Source organism: Chiroxiphia lanceolata, chromosome 1 (genome assembly GCF_009829145.1).
Source record: "Chiroxiphia lanceolata isolate bChiLan1 chromosome 1, bChiLan1.pri, whole genome shotgun sequence".
NCBI classification, from domain to species: Eukaryota; Metazoa; Chordata; class Aves; order Passeriformes; family Pipridae; genus Chiroxiphia; species Chiroxiphia lanceolata.
Window position 1 is genome coordinate 88,455,666 of NC_045637.1, and position 19,434 is coordinate 88,475,099.

The 19,434-nt window shown below is 41.4% G+C and overlaps 1 protein-coding gene across 1 annotated transcript; it reads left to right on the forward strand.

Annotated features, from left to right (window-relative positions):
* The first annotated feature begins 256 nt into the window (after positions 1–256).
* On the forward strand, positions 257–15,891 carry RIOK1 (RIO kinase 1). The gene is made up of 17 exons (XM_032712002.1): positions 257–389; positions 1,623–1,824; positions 2,971–3,061; positions 4,148–4,217; positions 4,927–4,969; positions 5,613–5,705; positions 6,657–6,769; positions 6,895–6,975; positions 7,519–7,605; positions 8,173–8,310; positions 8,692–8,795; positions 10,104–10,210; positions 11,334–11,399; positions 12,900–13,019; positions 13,315–13,368; positions 14,447–14,593; positions 15,679–15,891. Exons 1-17 carry the CDS (start codon positions 319–321, stop codon positions 15,787–15,789), a joined length of 1,698 nt encoding a protein of 565 aa, XP_032567893.1. The 5' UTR covers positions 257–318; the 3' UTR covers positions 15,790–15,891.
* The last annotated feature ends 3,543 nt before the right edge of the window (positions 15,892–19,434 follow it).

Sequence of the window (19,434 nt, forward strand, 5' to 3'; positions counted from 1 at the left end):
GCTCATCCGGGCAACCTGTTCCAGGATCTCACCACCCTCACAGCGAAGAATTCCATCCAAACACCTAATCCAAACGGAACCTTTTTCCAGTTTAAAGCTATTCGCCCTTGTCCTATCACTACATGCCCTTGCAAAAAGTCCCTCTCCGGCATTCTCGTGTGCCCGAGGCCAGCCGCTCACCGCCTCGGAGCCTGGGAAGCGAAGGCATCTCCGTCCCATCCTCGTTCGCTCGCGCTGCTTTTGGTCCCTCTGCTGGCGCCGTAGCGGCCGGGCCGGCGCCTGCGTCCCGCGGGCATCTTCATCCCGCCTCCCGCCGCCATGGATTACCGGGCCATGGTGATGAGCCAGGTCGTGCCCGGGCAGTTTGACGATGCGGAGAGCTCGGAAGGGTAGGAGGCGGCGAGGGGCCGGGTGTGGGGGGGGGCGCTGGGAGGGGGGTCGGGAAGACAGGCGGAGCGGGACGGGGAGCAGCCCCGGGACTCGCCCGGCGCTGGAGGTGCTGCCCGAGTTACTGGAGGGGGTGAGAGGAAAGGCTGCGTGCGCTCTCCCAGCTGCGCTCTTCTGTTGTGTGTGCTGCTCTGGGACAGACTTGTTTTGGCAGAAAACCGTGACATACTTCTGGCATTGCAGCATCACAGAATCATTTAGGTTGGGAAAGACCTCCAAGATCGTCGAGTCCTGTGACCGAACACATGTCGCTGAATGCCACGTCCGGTCTTTCCTTGAACACCTGCAGGGATGGTGGCTCCATCACCTCCCTGGGAAGACCATTCCACTGTGCAATCACCCTTTCTGTGAAGAAATTCCTCCTTATGTCCAAACTAAACCTCCCCTGGTGCAGCTTGTAGCCATGTCCTTTCTTCCTGTCATTGGTTGCCTGGGAGAAGAGACTGCCCCCCACCTGGCTACAGCCTCCTTTCAGGTGGTTGTAGAGAGCGATAAGGTCCCCTCTGAGCCTCCTTTTCTCCAGACTAAACAACCCCAGCTCCCTCAGCTACTCCTCACAGGGCTTGTGCTCCAGACCCTTCATCGGCATCATTGCCCTTCTCTGGACCCACTCCAGCACCTCAGTGTCCTTCCTGAATTGAGGAACCCAGAACTGGACACAATGAATTATGACATGAGTAAATCGTAAGAGCTCATTTCTCCCATAAAGTCTGTTTCAGGCCTACCTAACATTTTTCATGCAGGTTGTGCTGGTGTCCTGAGGTACCAGCGGGTTGGCTGTCTGCTGCTGTTGAGGTTTTGTGTGAGACCTTGCCAGTGCAAATCTGCTGCAGCAGCAAGCAGAGTGGTTTGTCTCTGGTGAAGGAGCCAGCTGGCTTCATCTGGCATGTCCATCTGATTGGAGTCAGAGGGATCTGAATGTGTGTAAATGTAGAACAAATTAGAAGGCAGCATTGATGTGGTGAGGGCGATAATTTGAATGCAGTCTGTGCTCTAAACGCAGTGACGTCCTCTGTAAGCATATATTTAAGTGTATATTGCTTAAAGACAGATGAAGTGAGAGGCATCTCATGGAGAGCTAACCTTGCAAAAGCATTTGTTGGGTTAAATGTATTGAATTTTTAGTGACTGTACCAATGGTTTTTAGTTATATAGACATCTGTATTTCTTTTAAGTGAATCTACAGAAGACACAGAAACATCTAAAGGTGAGGTCACTGAGAGCTGCCAGTCAGTCCCATGTGAAGAACTTAATGCTGAGGAAGGAGATGGTGATGACTACAATGATGATGAAGAGGAAGATGAAGACTGGGACTGGGATGATGAGGTGGGAAGACTCTTGAAGCGCCACAATGCTGCTGGTGGGTGCAATCCACAGGTACGTTGGAGGCTATTCTGTGAGTGTCGAGGGCGCCCAAGAGCAAATGGGACTAATCTGAAGGCTTCGTTCTCTGTTAATACCGTGTTGAGGATCAATGTAAATAGGAATTTTTCCTTGAGAGAATGCCTTTCTTTTGAGTCTGTTCCTCTGCCATGCTATCTGTATATGTACATTGTGGCCAGAGTTCATCTTGATTTTCTTGTCTCAAACCCTGCTGCTGGAATCTCTTTTTCATTGCAGTTTTCCTTCTGTTCCTTACCTTTCTCAGCTTTTCTTTTTTTGCCCACCTTGATCTCTACTGATATCCCTTACTTTTTGGTACTTGTCCTCTGTGTTTCTCACCATTTTCCCCATCCTTTCTATTTAATTTTAAGACCCTACCTTCTAGTAACACCCGGGGTGAAACAGGTTAAGTTTTAGACTTATAGTGAAGGAGGCAAAAAAAAAAACCATAGGAAGTGGAGGGAGGTGCTAGAAGTGAATTAAAGTGTATACTGTTGGCACAGAAACTCTGGTGTTGTGCAGAATGAAAAGCACACATGAAGGGTAGGAAGGATGCTAGTTCTCACACCAGCTTGGACAGTAGAGGTTCAAAACCTCATTTTTCCTACTGTTGAGATAAATTAGAGTGGTGCTGATCACCGCATGTCATGTCTGACAGCACTTGTCCTGGGTGATTTATTCTTGCCTTTAGTTAGAGGTTTATGCTATCCAATATTAGTCACACAGAGTTCAGGTGTTAGTTGTATTTGGAGAGGACTACCTCTAAGAAAAGACAGCATCTTGTAAAGTTTTCTCTGTTCATTACCTTCGCATTTTTTTCTCTCAGTTGTCTCTATGTTTTTGTTTGCTATTTCCCTTCCTTTTAGAGATAGAAAAGATGCTATATGAGAGACTGGCAGCCTCCTAGACTAAAAATGACCCTGGTTTGGGGCACATTTTTAATTTTAACTGAGGTGTTAGCTGTATTTTCTTGAATTAAGTAAAATCTAATGTTAATCTATATCTATTTCCTCACCCTTTGTGGTTTTCTTGTTATAGCTTTAGGCATAGGCATTTGAGCTGAATTTTCAACTGATATTGTCTGTATTTCAAAGGTCTGTGCGCAGAAGGCAACTTACATTAACGAATCCTTTGTTTCAGGCAAATAGACAGACCCCTAGTTGCTGTTCAGCAAAAATGTCCACCCCTACAGACAAGGTTTTAAGAAAATTTGAACACAAAATTAATTTAGGTGAGTACAATTGCATTGTCTTCTCTTATGAAAAGAGTTAACACTCTGTGACATTCTCGGACTAACTGTGCTTACATTAAGCCAGAACTCACTGGAATGAATCACTTAACCATTGCCAGACAGATTAAAAATGGCTTTTGCATACTTGAAGTTGCCTTTAGTCTCCATTAACTGGCTGTCCTACCCCTTTGTCTCCACCTTCAGAGCCTTGTGGCTGTTTGTTGGTTTTTTAACTTCACCTTGACTTCTCCAGACCACATAAAGTTCTTTCTTCCCTAGTTTCTCTGTAGGAGCAAACTGTTTGGTGTGGAGGGAGGGTGTCAACTCTCTGTTGTGATATTGGTCATTCTCACAGCTGCTACCACAGCTACATTTTCTAGACAATTGCAGTCCCCTGTAGTATTAGGGTGGCACATTATGCAACAGTTCTCTCACAGGGGTAGAGTTTCTGTGATGAGTGAGGAGGATGCTGTCCTAGACAGTGTAGTTTGATATTTACCATGAGATGGAAATGGCTGCTCAGCACAGCCTGGTAGGACAGGGTGTGATTGGCACCTTTTGACAGGGTGGTGATCAGAGGCTGTGTTTTCCTTTATAACAAAGTGGTGCTAAAATAAAGGTTGCTGATATGTGTAACCAAATACAGCAGCTTTTATACATTTAGACATTTAGCATTTAATCAAACACCATTTAAATATATTGTCAGAGAGAATCCGGGAGCCTATTGCTTAATTCTGTTCAGAAAAATGGCATTTGATTGTGATAAGAGAAGAGCAGACAAATTTAATGGTGAGATGTTGTCCAAAAGGCATTGCTTCTGGATGGCATCACATCTCCAAGTCTGTGGAACTCTCTCACTGTGTTGTTCCCTTAGAGTCCTACTCTGAAATGTAGACAGAGTGAAGAGCTAGGTTAACCCTAGTGTGTAGCTAAGCTTCTCTGCTTGTTACAGAGAGCTCTGCCTATGTTTTAACATTGTGTTATGGCAAATTGGCTGGCAGCAGAATTCCAGGGACAATTTCGAGCATAGGAAACTTCTTTGGGTTTGGGGTTTTTTTTCTCATTTTTTTCTAATGTGTTTTTCAGATAAGCTGAATTTTGATGACTCCGTTATAAACAGAGTCACAGAAAAGTCTAGACAGAAGGAAGCAGATATGTGAGTATTACTTGTAGTTCTGTTTTCACTTCAATAGTTTGAACCCAGAAGTGTAGTGCTTATTTCCTTACTTTGAGAAGTTTGTTAAGAAAAATGAAATTTAGAAGTGGTCTGTGTGCAGTTTGCATTTTAGTCTTAAACTGTTTGGTTTCCAAAACAGTTGTCTAAATCATTCCAAAATTTTGACTTTTCTGTCACTGGTAGCACATGAAATTGTGTTGGTGTTGTAAGACGTAAGTGACGGGTGTCATTCCCTTAGAAAAAGGGTATTTTATCTCTGTTACTCTTTTTTCTAGACAGAGATCCTTAAGCAGTTGGGCTAAAAAAGTATTAGAAACCTTTTGAAGTTTCCTCCTGATGATTTGGTGAGGGAAAAGTAATTCTTTTTAAGATGTTTTTTTAGGCCTGTGGCTTATAGCTGTAAGTTGTAACGACAGATACCGTTTTCTCCTGAATGAGCATAATTCAGCACAGGCAAGAAGATATCTATAAAAGTGAAGGACACTGATGGTCATGGTGGTGGTGGTGATTTGTTGTGGTTTTTTTTTTAACATCCCTCTGCTGGCAGGAGAAACCTTTGCTTCTGTATGAGCTGAAAGCCTTACTCCTTGAGGCTGTCACCTTATCTTTGATACAGAATGTCGTGATTTGCTCTGTCAAAACTGAGTCCATATGTGGGATTTTATAATTTTATTTTCGCTTCTGCTAGGTACCGAGTCAAAGACAAGTCAGACAGAGCAACAGTAGAACAGGTAAGTCCTTAATTCATCAAATTTCTCTTGACCAGAGCAAATAATGTTGAATTTTGGAATTACTGATAAAACAGATACAATAGCAACTGAGTTTACTTTGGAATTCTGTTCCCTTGTTATCCTGAAGAGACCTGTTGTTTCTTTTGTGTATATGAAGGTTGTACTTGCTTCCATAAACATTTTGGAGTTCATTTTTGTGCTTAGCATTGTGCAGAATTCCAAAATTCCAAAGAACAAGAAACAATACTAGGTTTGCCTTTTTCTTTTTTTCTTCTTTAGCAAGACTGAACCAGTACTGGTCCTAAGCCACATAGCTGCTTTATTTTAGTTATGATACTGTATCCCAAGAGAAACCTTATTTTAAAACATTTGATGCAACTATGTGTGGGAAATAATTCTCTTTTTCTCTTCTAGAGCTAGCTCAAAGACATATGCTTAGCTTAAAAAAGAGAAAAATTAATAATGTTGGCAGAAAAAGTGAAGTATCATTCTAGAATCATGGCAGAATTCTGAGTGGTTGCTGTTTGGATTATCATTTAATCCTCGAGAGTAGTCTGATGCCATGGGTCCTTTATTATGGTACTAAGACTGGACAGTATTATTAAGTTTTATCCTCTGCTGACTTTTCTGTATTAAATTTGAGGTGTTGGATCCAAGGACCCGAATGATTCTCTTCAAGATGTTGTCTAGAGGTGTCATATCAGAAATCAATGGCTGCATCAGCACAGGGAAAGAAGTAAGTTTTATTGAAAGTGACATAGTAGTCTTTTTTTTTTTCAACAACCTAGGCAGAAGTTTATGGTGCTCAGAAGATATACTGAAATACTTGGGTTTAGTACTAACTTTTTTGTGTTGCTTGGTTGGTATGAAGTTATCATAAGATAAAAGGCAATTTATGTTAAAGGAAACCAATTTTCCCAAGTACGAAAGATTTCTAAAAATGCTTAAATGTTATCTTAAATTTGTGGATCTTGTTAATTGTATCTTTCCACTAAAATTTTTGAAAAGTTATGTATACACGTAATTTTATATTGTGCCTGAAAAAACACACCAACCCAGGTAATTCTTTCTTCATGTGAGACTCTTGCATGCAGATCAGCAGACATGGAAGTATCTAAATGGTGTAACAGAATTCTGTTTAAAATACTATTAAACCTTCTTTACAAAACTATCATGTTTGTGTGCTGTTATTATCAAGTAATGCTGCAGATAATTAAAACTAGACCACAGATTTCCAAGTAAATTAATAAATCAGTTTTAGAATGCCTAGTCACCTAGGCTGACTAGTTTTCTTCCAAGTCCTTGGATGCTGATTAAAGATGTACTTCCACCCTGTGTAGAAGTGAAAACATGAGATATTTGGGCCATGCTTTAGGGACTAAATAGTGCACAGGCTCAAGCTGACTGTTCACACAGGGACTTGTTTCAGTCTCCAAAGTGAGACACAGTTTTCTTGTTCAGTGTTGGTTTTGTCCTGTAGCAGCCCTGCCCCGTGTTACATACTTCCTGTAAGCTGCCTCATAGAAAAAGGGTTGCCCTTGTGTTCAGTCTCACTCAGCTGGGTGCCCTGTAGGGGCTGGGGTGAGATCGGATCTTTTCCGGGTGTCAGAAAGAGAAGAAGAGAGAAGATTATGTTGCTTTAAAGAGCTTTTCTTTAATGTTGTTTCTTTCCTTTACAATCTGATAGGCTAATGTATATCATGCTGGTACTGCAAATGGAGAGAACAGAGCAATAAAGATTTACAAAACCTCTATTCTGATGTTTAAAGATCGGGATAAGTATGTGAGTGGCGAATTCAGGTGAGTTTGACTTCTGCCTGGTTTTACTGGGGAAATGGGATTGTTTGAAGGGTGGTAAAATCACTGGTGCTAATACTGCATTGATTGGCTAAAAGTCCCTGATGTATTTTCTTTTTTATTTAAAGATTTCGTCATGGATACTGCAAAGGCAACCCAAGAAAAATGGTGAAAACCTGGGCTGAAAAAGAAATGAGGAATTTAATAAGGTGATTTTTTCCAGTTTTTATTTCATCATGCAAAGGTAACTGAAACTTTTAAGTTTATAGGAGGTACTCTCCTATTGCTAGACGGTGATTATCTATCTTTTAGGGTCTCTGGAGTGTTCAGGAAAGTGTCTTAAACTTCACTATGGGAGAGAAATTAAAAGGGGAGGGAGGAATAAAGATATTCTTTTGTTTTACTGCTCATGCTCTAAGCTCTTCAATGTCTGAACTCTGTCTGACATGACTGAACAGCAAGAAAAAGCTGGAAATAGCTGCTGCTGAGTAGCAGCATGCTGTGTGATATAGGTTAATCTAGGATTAACCTGAACTGTGTAAAGACTCTTTGTCTGACACAGGAATGCTTAGAAAAGGGTCAGAGCCAGAATGGTTGTGGCTTTTTGTATGCATTTCCTAGTTGTTCTTCACAAGTGAGAGTTTCCTGAGCTCTTATTGTGTATTATGTTTAAAGCAACAGAGCTCCTTTATGCACTAGTGTAATGCAAATAGCAGAGTTTGATTTTATGTTTTTCTGTGGCTTTGTTTCAGGTTGAATACAGCCCAGATACCTTGCCCAGAGCCAATTATGCTGAGGAGTCATGTGCTTGTCATGGGCTTTATTGGTAAAGGTGATAGGTAAGTATCTATAGAAAATCAAGTTTGTTTTGTTTGGGTTTTTTTTGTTTTAATAGTAGCTTTCCATGAAGGTTTATTAAAACCAAACAAACCAACCCTCTGAATTTACCTACTATTACTTCAGGCCTGTAAAATTAACTTGTTATTCTGATATATGCATGTGACCTGTGGAGTACCCAGACATTTGCCAGCTACTACTGCAGGCAATCTGTATGATTCTGAAGCTTCAGCTGTGTGCAAAATTAAGTCGTAAATTGGTTTAAGTGGAGATTAAGGCTGGAAAGGTTTGCTAATCCTACGTGAATATAGCTCATAAGTTTTGTGGTACAAACATTAATGTAGCATGGTCCAAATTACTTCATGGTGGAAACAGAGTTCCAGTATCTTTGGCAAGCATGTAGCAAGGTTTGCTGCCCTTCATGCTAGCTCCTTGCACTTAGTCCCTCATGCTGAATTGCTTGACATACCTACTCAGTGGAAGGATCAGATACAGCAATTAAAGCATTTGCAGCTGGTACAGAGAAGGAAAAAGTATTCACTTTCTGTTATTTATATTGTAATTTCAAGGCCTGCTCCTCTGCTGAAGAATGCTCAGTTATCTGACTCCAAAGTCCGGGAACTGTACCTACAAATCATCCAGTACATGAGAAGAATGTACCAAGATGCCAGACTTGTTCATGCAGATCTCAGTGAATTTAATATGCTGTATGTTTTTAACCTTCACTCTGAATTGTGACATCTAAAATGTATGCATTGGCAATGTCTGTGAGAGTACTAATGTACCTTTAAGGGAGGGTGGGGTTCTTTTGTTACTGGGTTTTGTAACTTTTGTAATTAATTGTGTAGCTTTTAGCCCGATTTGAGCTTTCTCTGTTAAAAAAAAACAAGCAAACAAACAAGCAACAAATACGAAACAAAAAACCCAAATAAAGATGAAAAAACCTCACCAAAACTCCCAAACAAAGCCCCCTCACAACTAGAAAAAAAACCCCCTCAACTGGGGGAAAAATTAGTGAGGTATCATTTTTATAATTTTTTTTTTTATGGTGGAGTTAGTGCAGCTCTGTATGGTTTTTTTTTTTGTAGATACCACAGTGGGGATGTGTACATAATTGATGTGTCTCAGGCTGTGGAGCATGACCACCCTCACGCACTGGAGTTCCTGAGAAAAGATTGTGCCAACGTTAACGGTGAGTGGGCTGCACTTCAACCCTTGTTCTGACAGCTGGTTTATTTAGCAAGTTTAACTGTGTTCACCTGTGTTCTTTCAGGTGTAACTGACTGTAGAAGCTGTCAAAATTCCATTAAAATACTTCCTCTCCTATATTCTCATGACTTTCTCAGGGAGCAGTGTACTGTGCTGAGTTCAGAAGAGAGGAGCCTATTTTGCCAGAAATTATCTGGCCAAAATGAGTCACCTGGCTGAATCTCAGATTTATGATAGATATGAGTCCCAGACTGCAGCACTGCCCACTCCAGTCTTCCCTTACTTAAAATACTCTGCACACATACTGATGTGTTTCCTTCTGTGAGTTGAATCCACATCTGGAATTCCTCAGCTGGCAAGAAGTTACCTTATGTTATAAGTTCCCTGTGCTTACTTGTCCAGGGCAGCTGAGAGGATCGAGGCGTAGAGTAATTAATTAGAGATGTTATCACTTGTCATAGTATTTTGATAAACAAATTACCTTTACAGTGTTTTTCTCTTGAGAATTTGGCCCTCATATGTGAGTCTACGTGTTGTGTAACACACACACACCTCCTGTTAGGGTGTGTCTCTGAGGAAAAAAAATCTCACTGCAACCTGCTTTTGTCCCCCCTTTCTTTTCAGATTGACTTTTTTCATATTTTACAGAGACTCTCAAAAGTCTGTGCAAAAAACTGTGTGCGTTTTGATGCAATATGTCTGTTGATACCCAGTATGCTAGTTTTTCTTTTTAATTTTCTGGTCATGGATTTCTAGTAACTCCCTTCTGGCTTTTGTTTGTTTTCTGTCACTGCAACTTTCGTTATCTAGTTTTCCTACAGAGTCTCTAAGAAACATCTTGCCCTAGCTGTGATCATTGCAGAGACTTGTGGTTCCATAGGCACAGAGAGGTGCCTCCAAAGTAAATTTTGTTTGTTCTTTCTATGATTAATTTCTCATAGTGAGAGAACTTCTGAGAACTTTAGTAGGAAATGCTTATTAAGCAGTCCTCTGCTTAATTAAACTGCCTATTAAGCAGTTCTCTGCTGTTTTTCAGTACAGAAGTGCAGCCTCAGATTTTGGTCATAATTGACTTAAGAAACCAATTCTGAGTGTACTATTGAGGAAAATTCTAGTATGTAGTGGATCATAATTAGGCTGTACTGTGTTTCAGTGGATCCTTTTGTTTCTCTGGCAAAAGTTTGAGGTCTCTATTCCTTATTGGAAATACATTTTTTCACTTTATCATCATAGCTGCATTTTTTAGATGTAATTACTTATAATTTTTGTCTCTGCTCTTGTCTCCTGGTAGACTTTTTCCAGAAGCACAATGTTGCAGTGATGACTGTGAGGGAGCTGTTTGAGTTTATTACTGATCCTTCTATCACAAGTGAGAACATTGATGACTACCTGTCTAAGGTAAGACCTCATGGCCTTGTTGCTTATGTAGGAAGACTTGAACAATAAAATCAGATGTAGTTCAAGCTCTTTCATCTCATTTACTCTACATCCTGCTATTGAAGGAAGATGGTGCACAACACTGTTATGCCAGAGCTTCAAAAACACACACAGGTCTTTTCCATTTATACCATTATGGAGTGACAACATTTTCATTCTGTGTTTTCTCAAAAACTCTGATTGTGAAAACTCAAATGTCTGTTTGAGGTGCTGCTAAAACCAGGGTGGTTTAAATTAGTTCTTTCTTTTTGGTAAGGAGAAGCTCTGCAGAAATATAACCATGCTTATATAGAGAGTGGGATTAAGAATGTAGATTTGAGCAGGACGGGCTGAGGGGAGAAGGGAATGACTAGGACAGTGTTACTTCAAGGTACCTGATCTTGCTTGCCACATACAGCTGCTGGCAGAAGACATTGTGTCTAGGAGGAATTGAAGTTATTCAGTGCTGCTAGCAGCACCCATGTATTTCATCTCTAGCTGCCAGTCCTCTGCTCCCAGTTAGATATTTCTTTAGAAAGGAGTGTGTGTGTAAGTACTTTTTAAGTTAACACAAGAAAAATGTTAGCATGACACGTATGTCATGCTAAGAGTGGAGATTTGACATATCTTTCCTGTTCAAGACCACATGAATGTGGTCCAAATAACAGTACAGCATGCAGAATTCCACCTGTTGTGTACTTTCTCTCATACTGGAGGTTGAATGAGAGCGAGCTGTGCCACGTGGTTCCCCTTACTTGTGCTCCTCTGGCTTGCTTGGTGTGCGTGAGAAGAGCCAAGTTCCAGGACTGAGCACTGCTCGTTGTATTCTCCTTGTGCTGTTATGTCCCGTAGCCTTGCTGGGCCTGCCGTAATTTGGTCTGGGAGGAGCAGCAAGTGTGTTTTCCCTCTTATTAACAGCCCCGATCTGCAGCTGTAAGTCTGCTTTGCAGCAGTGTTGGTTACCATTAGGTGTCGCTGAAGTCATTCCCATAGGGAAACCTGGAGTGTGAGTGACAGTGAAATACAGGGAGAAACATAGATGAGAGTAGTTAGTTGGATGTGATTCTAAAGAGTGATAACTTTGTATTGTTTTGTATTTCTTTAGGCAATGGAAATAGCATCGAAAAGAACAGAGGAGGAAAGATCCAGTCAAGATAAAGTGGACGAGGAAGTGAGGATTTCTGTTTCTACTTTAAAATAATATTAACCTTGCCTCTTCTAAACAACGAAAAGTGTTCTATTTTATTTGTCAAAATGCAAAGCTGATGATAAGCAAAACATTGTTTGTGATACTGAGATGTCTTGAACTAGTGGAAATGTGAAGTATTAAGGGATGCCATGTGTAAAAGCTGACAGCAATAAGCTGTTACAAGACAAATACACCATTTCCTAAACCAGTTTGTTTGCTTGTAGCTAGATCCTTTGATATATCTTCCAGTTCAGGTTTAGTTAACAAAAAACAGAGTAGAGAGATCTGATTATGTTGGTGGTTTTGAACCAGTGATACAGAAACAGGCTATTGGGATACATGCATTGATCAATTTGCTAGTCCCAGTCTCATTCAGTTTTTCCATTGCCTTTATATTAAGTGAAGCCATTTCAAGTCCATTACAGAAAGCTGCTAATGTTTTGAAAAGGCTTGATGTAAAGATACAACCATTTCTATCTGTTCCAGAAGAGTTAAAAAATCCCAAAAAACAAACCAGAAAAAAACCAAACCCCTATCTTTGGAGTCAGTACTACTTGATTTATCGAAGACTTTTCTTTTTCTCTTGGAGCTCTGCACGTTTTACTAACTGCTTCAAGATTGACCAAGGAAAGATTTTTTTGTTTCCCAGGATATCCTCAGAATACAACTTCTGAACTATAGTCAGATGATAGTGTTTTGTAACAAGTCCATCTTTTGCAAGCCAATTATTCCTTTGTTTACATAAGGTACTGACCTGTAACAGAAATGGTTTGGTAGCATCTAAGTTCAGTTTATTTCTCTTAAACTTCTCATGTGACCATGGCTAGTTTGTGTCACTTTCTTAACAAAAGAGCAGAGCTGATTAAGGGCAAGCTCTGTGGAGGTGGGGGCTTCTGCTTTGTGCACAGCACTTAGACAAGCACTGATGATCACAAAGAACTGAATTTGTATTAGGATTGAACTGATACCATGAAAAAGAGAAGCAAAATACCTCTCTCTAATCTGGTAGGGCCATAAGTTTGCTGGAAGACTGTTTCAAACACAAATTTTAAAGTATGTTGTTGATACTGCAGTAGTTTTTACTGTACTATACTGCTGCAGGAATCTTTTTTGAGTTGCTCTATAGGTTGAAGCAGGTATTATATAAATATATAAAGAGATGCTTTTGGAAGGCATTGTAAATATCACAACAAAAACGTTAGAAAAATCCTTAGAATATAAAGCCTTAGGACTCAAATAGGTTTAAGAGATAGTTGGAAGGACTGGAGAAGTTTGTTAGTTGCCTGGAGGAGCAAGAGGAGCCTTTTTAGTCACGATCTATCAATAATACGTAGGTTGCATGGTAGTGAATGACTGCTATGTCAATTTTTTTGTTTCTCTGAGTCTTTGTGATTATTCTTTTAAGGATGCATAATTAGGAAAGAAAAACATTGTGACACTGTATGTAAATAAGTAAGTTTGTGTTTCTTTTCACTCTGCCAGGTATTTAAGAAGGCTTACATACCTCGAACTTTGACTGAAGTTAAAAACTACGAGAGAGATGTGGATATTATGATGAAATTGAAAGAAGAGGATATGGCATTGAATGTTCAGCAAGATAATGTGAGTAGACATGCTGAGGCACTGCAGGAAAAGAGGGAGGGGATATGAATTCTTCTTACTGGAAACTGATAGCAGTAAACAAAAACAGAAGCTTTGTTACCAATGTGTTGAGTACTGAATTCGGTATCATACTTCAAAATTGTCTGGTTAGTGCTAATGCCAATGTTGTGGGGTTTATCTTGGTCTTTTTTTTTCTTTTTTTTTTTAATTTATGTTTAAATAATAATTTTGTCTGGGCACGAAGAATTAAAACGTATTTTGATAATTTAATTTCTTTCTCTCTCCCTTGACGTAGATTCTCTACCAGACTGTTACAGGACTAAAGAAGGATTTGTCTGGTGTTCAGAAGGTGAGAGGGTCTTTTGGAAATCCTTCATTTTAGCCATCTTCAGAAAGGTGCTTGCAGGTAGCACAGAGAATGCCTCATCTTGCAGCTGGCACCATGAAAGAAGCCTCTTGTCTGCAGAGTGACCATTTATGTCCAGGATGTGTCTGGCATGGCAGCGTGTCTGCACAATACAGGAATTGCTTCCCTTAACTGTGGTCAGTGCTTGGGTTGCTTGAAATGAAATGAAAATCCTTGATATGGCTATGATCTCTAAAGTTAAGGTGGAGATGAGGGAGTGTTTTCCAATTATGGAAAATGTAATTGATTTAAGTCATAGCACACCTGCAAGTTTTGATATATTCAGAGTATCTTTGCTGTAATATTGCATAAAGAATAGCCCTGCAGTATAAGGCATAAGATATTATGTCTTACTATATTTGAAGTACTTGACAGTGACACTTTTGTAAAGTACATTGGATAAGAAGTTGGATACAGATCAGCTGTAGCCTGTAATTCAAGGTAGAAGCCGTGTGTGGATTCCCCCTCCTTACTTTGTAAATGTTATCTAGCAGTGGTGTAGACTCTGATTTAAAATGGAGATATAAACATGAATGGGATCAGGCTGTAGCAGAGTCTCCAGGCTTGTTTAGGAATAAGTGAGTTTTCCAGTGTAGATATTTGTGTTTGCAGTATAGTATACATACAGTGCCCCCAAGGTGGATTTGAGTATGATCCAAGATAATTAAAAATTGGATTTCACATATGTTAGCAAATCGCTGTTTAACTTAGGGAAATTAGTTTGGGAGTACAAATAACAGCTGTGCTGTGAGACCTGACCTAAAAGAAACTGTGTTGTACATTCTAGATTCCTTGTTCTTAATTTGTTTAACCTACTTTTCATTCTTTTTCTTGAGACTCAGTGATGGCTGTAGTAAAGGAGATGGCATCAGCTCTGTCAAGGGTTTCTTTGCAGCAGATTCTGTTCTGGTTTTTTAAGAAATATATATATATATGTATACATAGTGTATATATGTGTGTGTGTGTATTGTCATTAGTTTTCTTGGTTTTGATTTGATATAATTCATGATTTATCTTGCAGATTCCTGCTCTTCTTGAAAAGGCACACCAGTCAGAAACAGACTCTGATGACGATGATGATGATGGCAGCTCAGAGGACTCTGATTCAGTCTGTAAAGAATCTGTACATCCCAAAGATAAACCTGCTGAAGTTGGCATGGACAAAAAGGTCAGCTGGCTAGGAATTGTTTATTTTTCCCACCTCTGCTTATGTGGCATGAAAAAATCCAAACTTAGTGGTTTTTGCTAATTCTTGTCTGAAACAACAGAACAGAGACAGTGAATTTCATGCTTTATTAGTGGTGTTTTTATGTAGAGCAACATGTAACACAGCTCTCTGTAGCCTAGGCAAAGCTAGGAGAGAGGTCTCTCAGGGAATTATAGGGATACACAAAGCAGAATTTAGTGAATCCTGGGCAGCTTTTCAGTGTTTCTGGCTACTCTTCCAGGCTTTGGTGTTTGGTTTGTGGTTGTGATCACTGATCAACTTCCTTGTGCCCAGGGAACTGAGACCACTTGACTTACAGAACTGGAGTCTTGGTGACCGTGTCTATACCTCAGTGGCTTTCGCAGAACAATTAGTACAGACTGGCTATCTTTGCTGGGGGCAAGAGTTGTAATGCAGTCATGCAAAGCAATTATGGTTAGGGTTTGAGTGGGTTTTTTTAAGGCTTTGTTTTCTAAACTGCAGAACAATTATGCTCAGTTTTGGTCAGGCTCTTCTGCAGAGTATCACTCATAGGTGAGAGCCTTTTGGCAGACTTTTAGGTGCTGTGCAAAAAAAAAATAGAAGCGTGAAACTTGCTGGGCTTAAGGGATTCAAGATTTGGGAGTTTGCTGTTAGGTTTTTCTTCCAAGAAAACCTGTCGAATAAAAATACAGTGCTCTACTAGACACTTTATACCAATCTGGAGCTACTGTCTTTCAGATATGAAGCAGAGAAGTCTTGGTCACTTCTCATAATTATTGATAGGTTCCTTTTCTTCAAAGGTCCCATGAAATGGATGTTTTAACTAGTTTGAATTTTGCCTTGTCATTACCAGTGTGTAGGTCTTGGCTCCACCCCAACCTATACTTGTTTTTTCTTTTCCCCTCACTGTTCCTATTGATTTTTATTTTTTTTATTTCTTTCTCTTGATAATCTTATTTTTATGTCATGTGTTAAATTAACTTGTTAATGTGACAATTGATTAACTTGCTCAAAATCCCTCACTCCTTTCTGTCTTTAACTGAATGTTGTGTGATTATTTATAGGAAAGGAAAAAGATGGTTAAAGAAGCCCAAAGAGAAAAGAGAAAAACCAAAATCCCAAAGCATGTGAAGAAGAGGAAAGAAAAGACTGCAAAAATGAAGAAAGGCAAATAAAATCAGCTTTGGCTTGGAGAAAGGGATGATGTGTTGCGAATTAGTCAGTTACCATCTTTTTTTCTTTTTTAAAAAATTAAAAATCCTTTATTTATATATGTACAATATTAACTATAAGAGTGGTTTTGTTAGTAACATGGTGTAATTGTTTGAACAGAGGGTATGCCATGGGTTTCTCAGTGGGAAGAATGAGTTTAACACTTGTGCCTGTTAAAATTCTTTACCTGTGCAGGTTTAACTTGTTGTTAAACTCACACTGATTTGGTCCTGTGTTCTTACTCCCCTGCCTCACATTGCATACAAGCAAGTTTGGTTTGTTCCAGAGCAGTGATTTCATTCAAAGAGATTCTTGGAGAGGGGAGAATGGCGATTCAAAGGCCTGTGCCTTCTTCACAGTATGGAAGCAAATTGAGCAAGCTGTCTTCTACAGGCTGTCAGTCAGCCGTAGATAACCCTGCAGGCATTGTGCCTTTGCTGCCTCCTTGTGCTTCCATCACCTTTGATGCTTTCTTACTGAAAGCTGAGTTTTGTGGTTTGGGGGGCTGTCCTCATTGCCCAGTGCCCTTCTGAACTAATCAGGCAGGTGTACCCAAACAGACAATGCCTGATTATTTTTGTCTTTTTTTCTCTCTTGGATCCCAACATAAGGCACTTTTTCTCTTAAGAGTGTTACTAAACCTCTATTTTGTAAGCTGGTCAAGTGAGTATTTGCTGTTTAATCGTGTGTGATTGAATACAAGGCTGTGTAAAGGCTTGTGGCAAAACCCCTTCATGGAATGGCTCAGCATTGCCAGTCTGTGTTGTGCTGAGATACCCCAGCTCTCAGGGAGGAGCTGGCAAAGCTTTACTCATAAGTGACCTGCCTGTACTTGGGCAAAGGTGTCTATAGACAGACCACCTTGGCAGCTCTCTTGGCTGCTGCTTTGACCGCTGAGGCTGACAAGTGTTGGGAAAGGTGTTCTCCTCACACAGTAGCCATCAGCTGTCTTTTCCCTCTGCCTGCTGTTTTAGAACTCCTTGTGGCAGCACAGAGAAAGGTTCTGATTCCAGTAAATGTCTTGATATGTTCTCCCACATTAGGGGTGGAGTTGATGCCCTGAGGATTTGTGCTTACAAGACATACATCCTCTGATGACGGATGACAGCTTTTATCCATCAGTGGATATCCAACAATGATGGGTTGGCGAGGGGCAGGGTCAGGCTTCCCTCTGTCTGCCCCTCACCTTCCACGCCCAAAAGAGAGAGCATACTGGCCAATTGCACATGTGGCTGCACTCCCCAGATTGACCTTCACAATCTCTTTTGTGCCTTTTATTAGAAAGCCAATAAGAGGGGAACCAGCCAATGCTTCCAGATCTCTCTCTCTCTTCCTCTCCCCTCCGTTTCTCCCTGTCCATGCAGGGATTGATACACTCTCACATACAGTATGCATGTAAGTGTAGACAGTATGGCTGGAGCGTGTTGGGAAGCAAGACTGGTATTTTCTCAGCATATGGAGGCGTTGGGAGACCAAGATAAAATATCTGCATTTTGGAAATTGGCATTACATCAGTGCCAATGTGCAAGAAAGAGGGCAGCCTCTAACTTGGTAGTGAAAGGACATGTAAGACCTATATCCAGAGATGAGGGCATACTGGGGGTGGCCATTTGTCTTAACACCAAGGGTTCAACTAGAAGTATGGATGCTTTGTTTCCTGCTTTCCCCTGCCATCGTGGGAGCTTGCGCAGAGACATAATCAGGCAGAGGTGACCTCAGTGGTGGCTGACCTGAGCCTGGCTGGTTGTGTTCATCGGTGCAATGGTGAAGGTGACTGAAACAATAACACCTTTGTGCACGTTGCCCTTGAAATCCCCTTGTATTGGGGATTCTTCCTGCTGACTTACAGGGCTGTCGTGTGTGCATCTGCAATAGCAGCTGCGGTTCATGAAGGCGCGTGCACCAGGAAGTGTGTGTAGGGTCTAGGGGCTGTGGGTGCAGTGGGGAATTGTGTCCGAGTTGTTGCCTTTCCCTGGTAACAAGCCATGCACTGAGCAGGCCTCTGTGTTTTTGGTGAAATGGGTTAAGTGGATGATTCCACCAGGAAACTGGTCCATGGCTGATCAGTGTGAGTCTTGGGTTGTCAGACACAAGAGACAACCAAATTTTCATTGGGGCTGGCTGCTCTGAAGACAAGGATAGGTGCTAGTTCCTGGCATAGAGCCTGGAAGCCCTGGAGCCAGAGTGTGTGTCCAACTGGGTGGTGTTTACCTCCTTTACCTGAGAAGACACTTCAGAGAAAGGAGACTGCTATCACCTGTGCTTGAGGGAAGAGGAAACGTTCCAGCCCACATGAGCTTGTCTTCCCTCCAGGTCATGCACCACAGCCTGATCAAGTTTTCCTGGCTCTACCATCCTGTAGCAGGAAAGTGATCCTGAATCAGTCATTTCAGATTGGACCCTTGCTCACAGTGATGTGTGGCAGGACTGTCTGTGCGGGCTGTGTGAAGCATGAGCTACCTGCCTCAGGTGTTTGCTCCAGGGTGTGTTTATGTAGTTGAGGTGTTTGCAGGGGACCTGAGGTGGAGCATGCCAGAAAAGCCCATGTTGTGCAAGTGCAGGTGTCCTGGGGATGGCTGTTGCAGTGGGGTATGTGCTTTTCGAGATGGGCTGTGAGTGCGGTTCATGTGTCCTGGCCGTTGCAGGCTTGACAAGTATAGAAGTGAGGCAGTCTACAGGAATGGGGTGGGTGGGAGCTTTTGGGGCAAGAATCATGAGATGAACCATCTTCCTGGTGATTCCTGAAGCAGGAGAATGGCTGTTGAAGAATGCTAGACATAACTACCAAAAGGCACCAGTTTGATTGGGGTTGGGGAGGATGGGAATGGGATGGCATGACTTCGTATCCTGTGCTAAAGAAAAAGCTTCAAAGTAACACAAATACTCACTTACCCTGGTTTTCCTCCCAGAGATGAGGATCTGACAAGGCCCCCTCATTTTGTTGGCCATAGCAGCATGTTTATGCTGTGCCCTGCTGCTGGCACACATGCAGACAGAGAAGTATTGCCGGGGCAGGAATACCAGTTCCGTGTATAAAAAGAACTGGGACAAAACCAGCTCAAGGTGATGCTCCCAATTTATCTTCCATACTTTCCTCCACCCCTCGGTTCCCTTCCTCCACTTCCCAAGATTGTACTTAATGGTAAGGCTCTTGGGTCTCTTGTGGGCTATTGCAAGAGCCTCCTTTGTGGAGCTCACCTGATGTCACCCAGCACAGACAAACAGAACCTGGAGAGGTGGGCTTTGGGGTAACTGGTGAGCTGTGGCACCAGGAGATGACCCTGCAGCAGTAAGACTGAATTGTGTGGGTGTGATACCTACCCCTAAGACTTGAGAGTTCCCTTCTGTTGACTGCAGACACGGTCATCCTCTGCTCCACTGCTTGATGGGTGTTCCAGTGTCCAAGTGGAGCATCCAGATTACTATTTTTTTCCCGCTTTTGAATAAGAACATCTTTACTGAACTCATGGCATAAACTCAATTGCTTTGTCACTGAGGCTTTTGGAATGTTTTTGCAAGCAAGGCTTTTGATAATTGTCTGGTGTGTTTTTCAAAGGGCAACTGTTTTGTTATCTGCCTTCTCTGAAAATGGAGTCCAATTCTGTCTG

Bases quoted from the DNA above. Each gene is read 5' to 3' on its own strand.
- RIOK1 (XM_032712002.1), top strand. From the start codon at position 319: ATGGATTACCGGGCCATGGTGATGAGCCAGGTCGTGCCCGGGCAGTTT. The intron at 8,311-8,691 runs GTATGTTTTTAA...TTTTTTTTGTAG, and splicing joins CTCAGTGAATTTAATATGCT to ATACCACAGTGGGGATGTGT. The intron at 13,369-14,446 runs GTGAGAGGGTCT...TTTATCTTGCAG, and splicing joins ATTTGTCTGGTGTTCAGAAG to ATTCCTGCTCTTCTTGAAAA.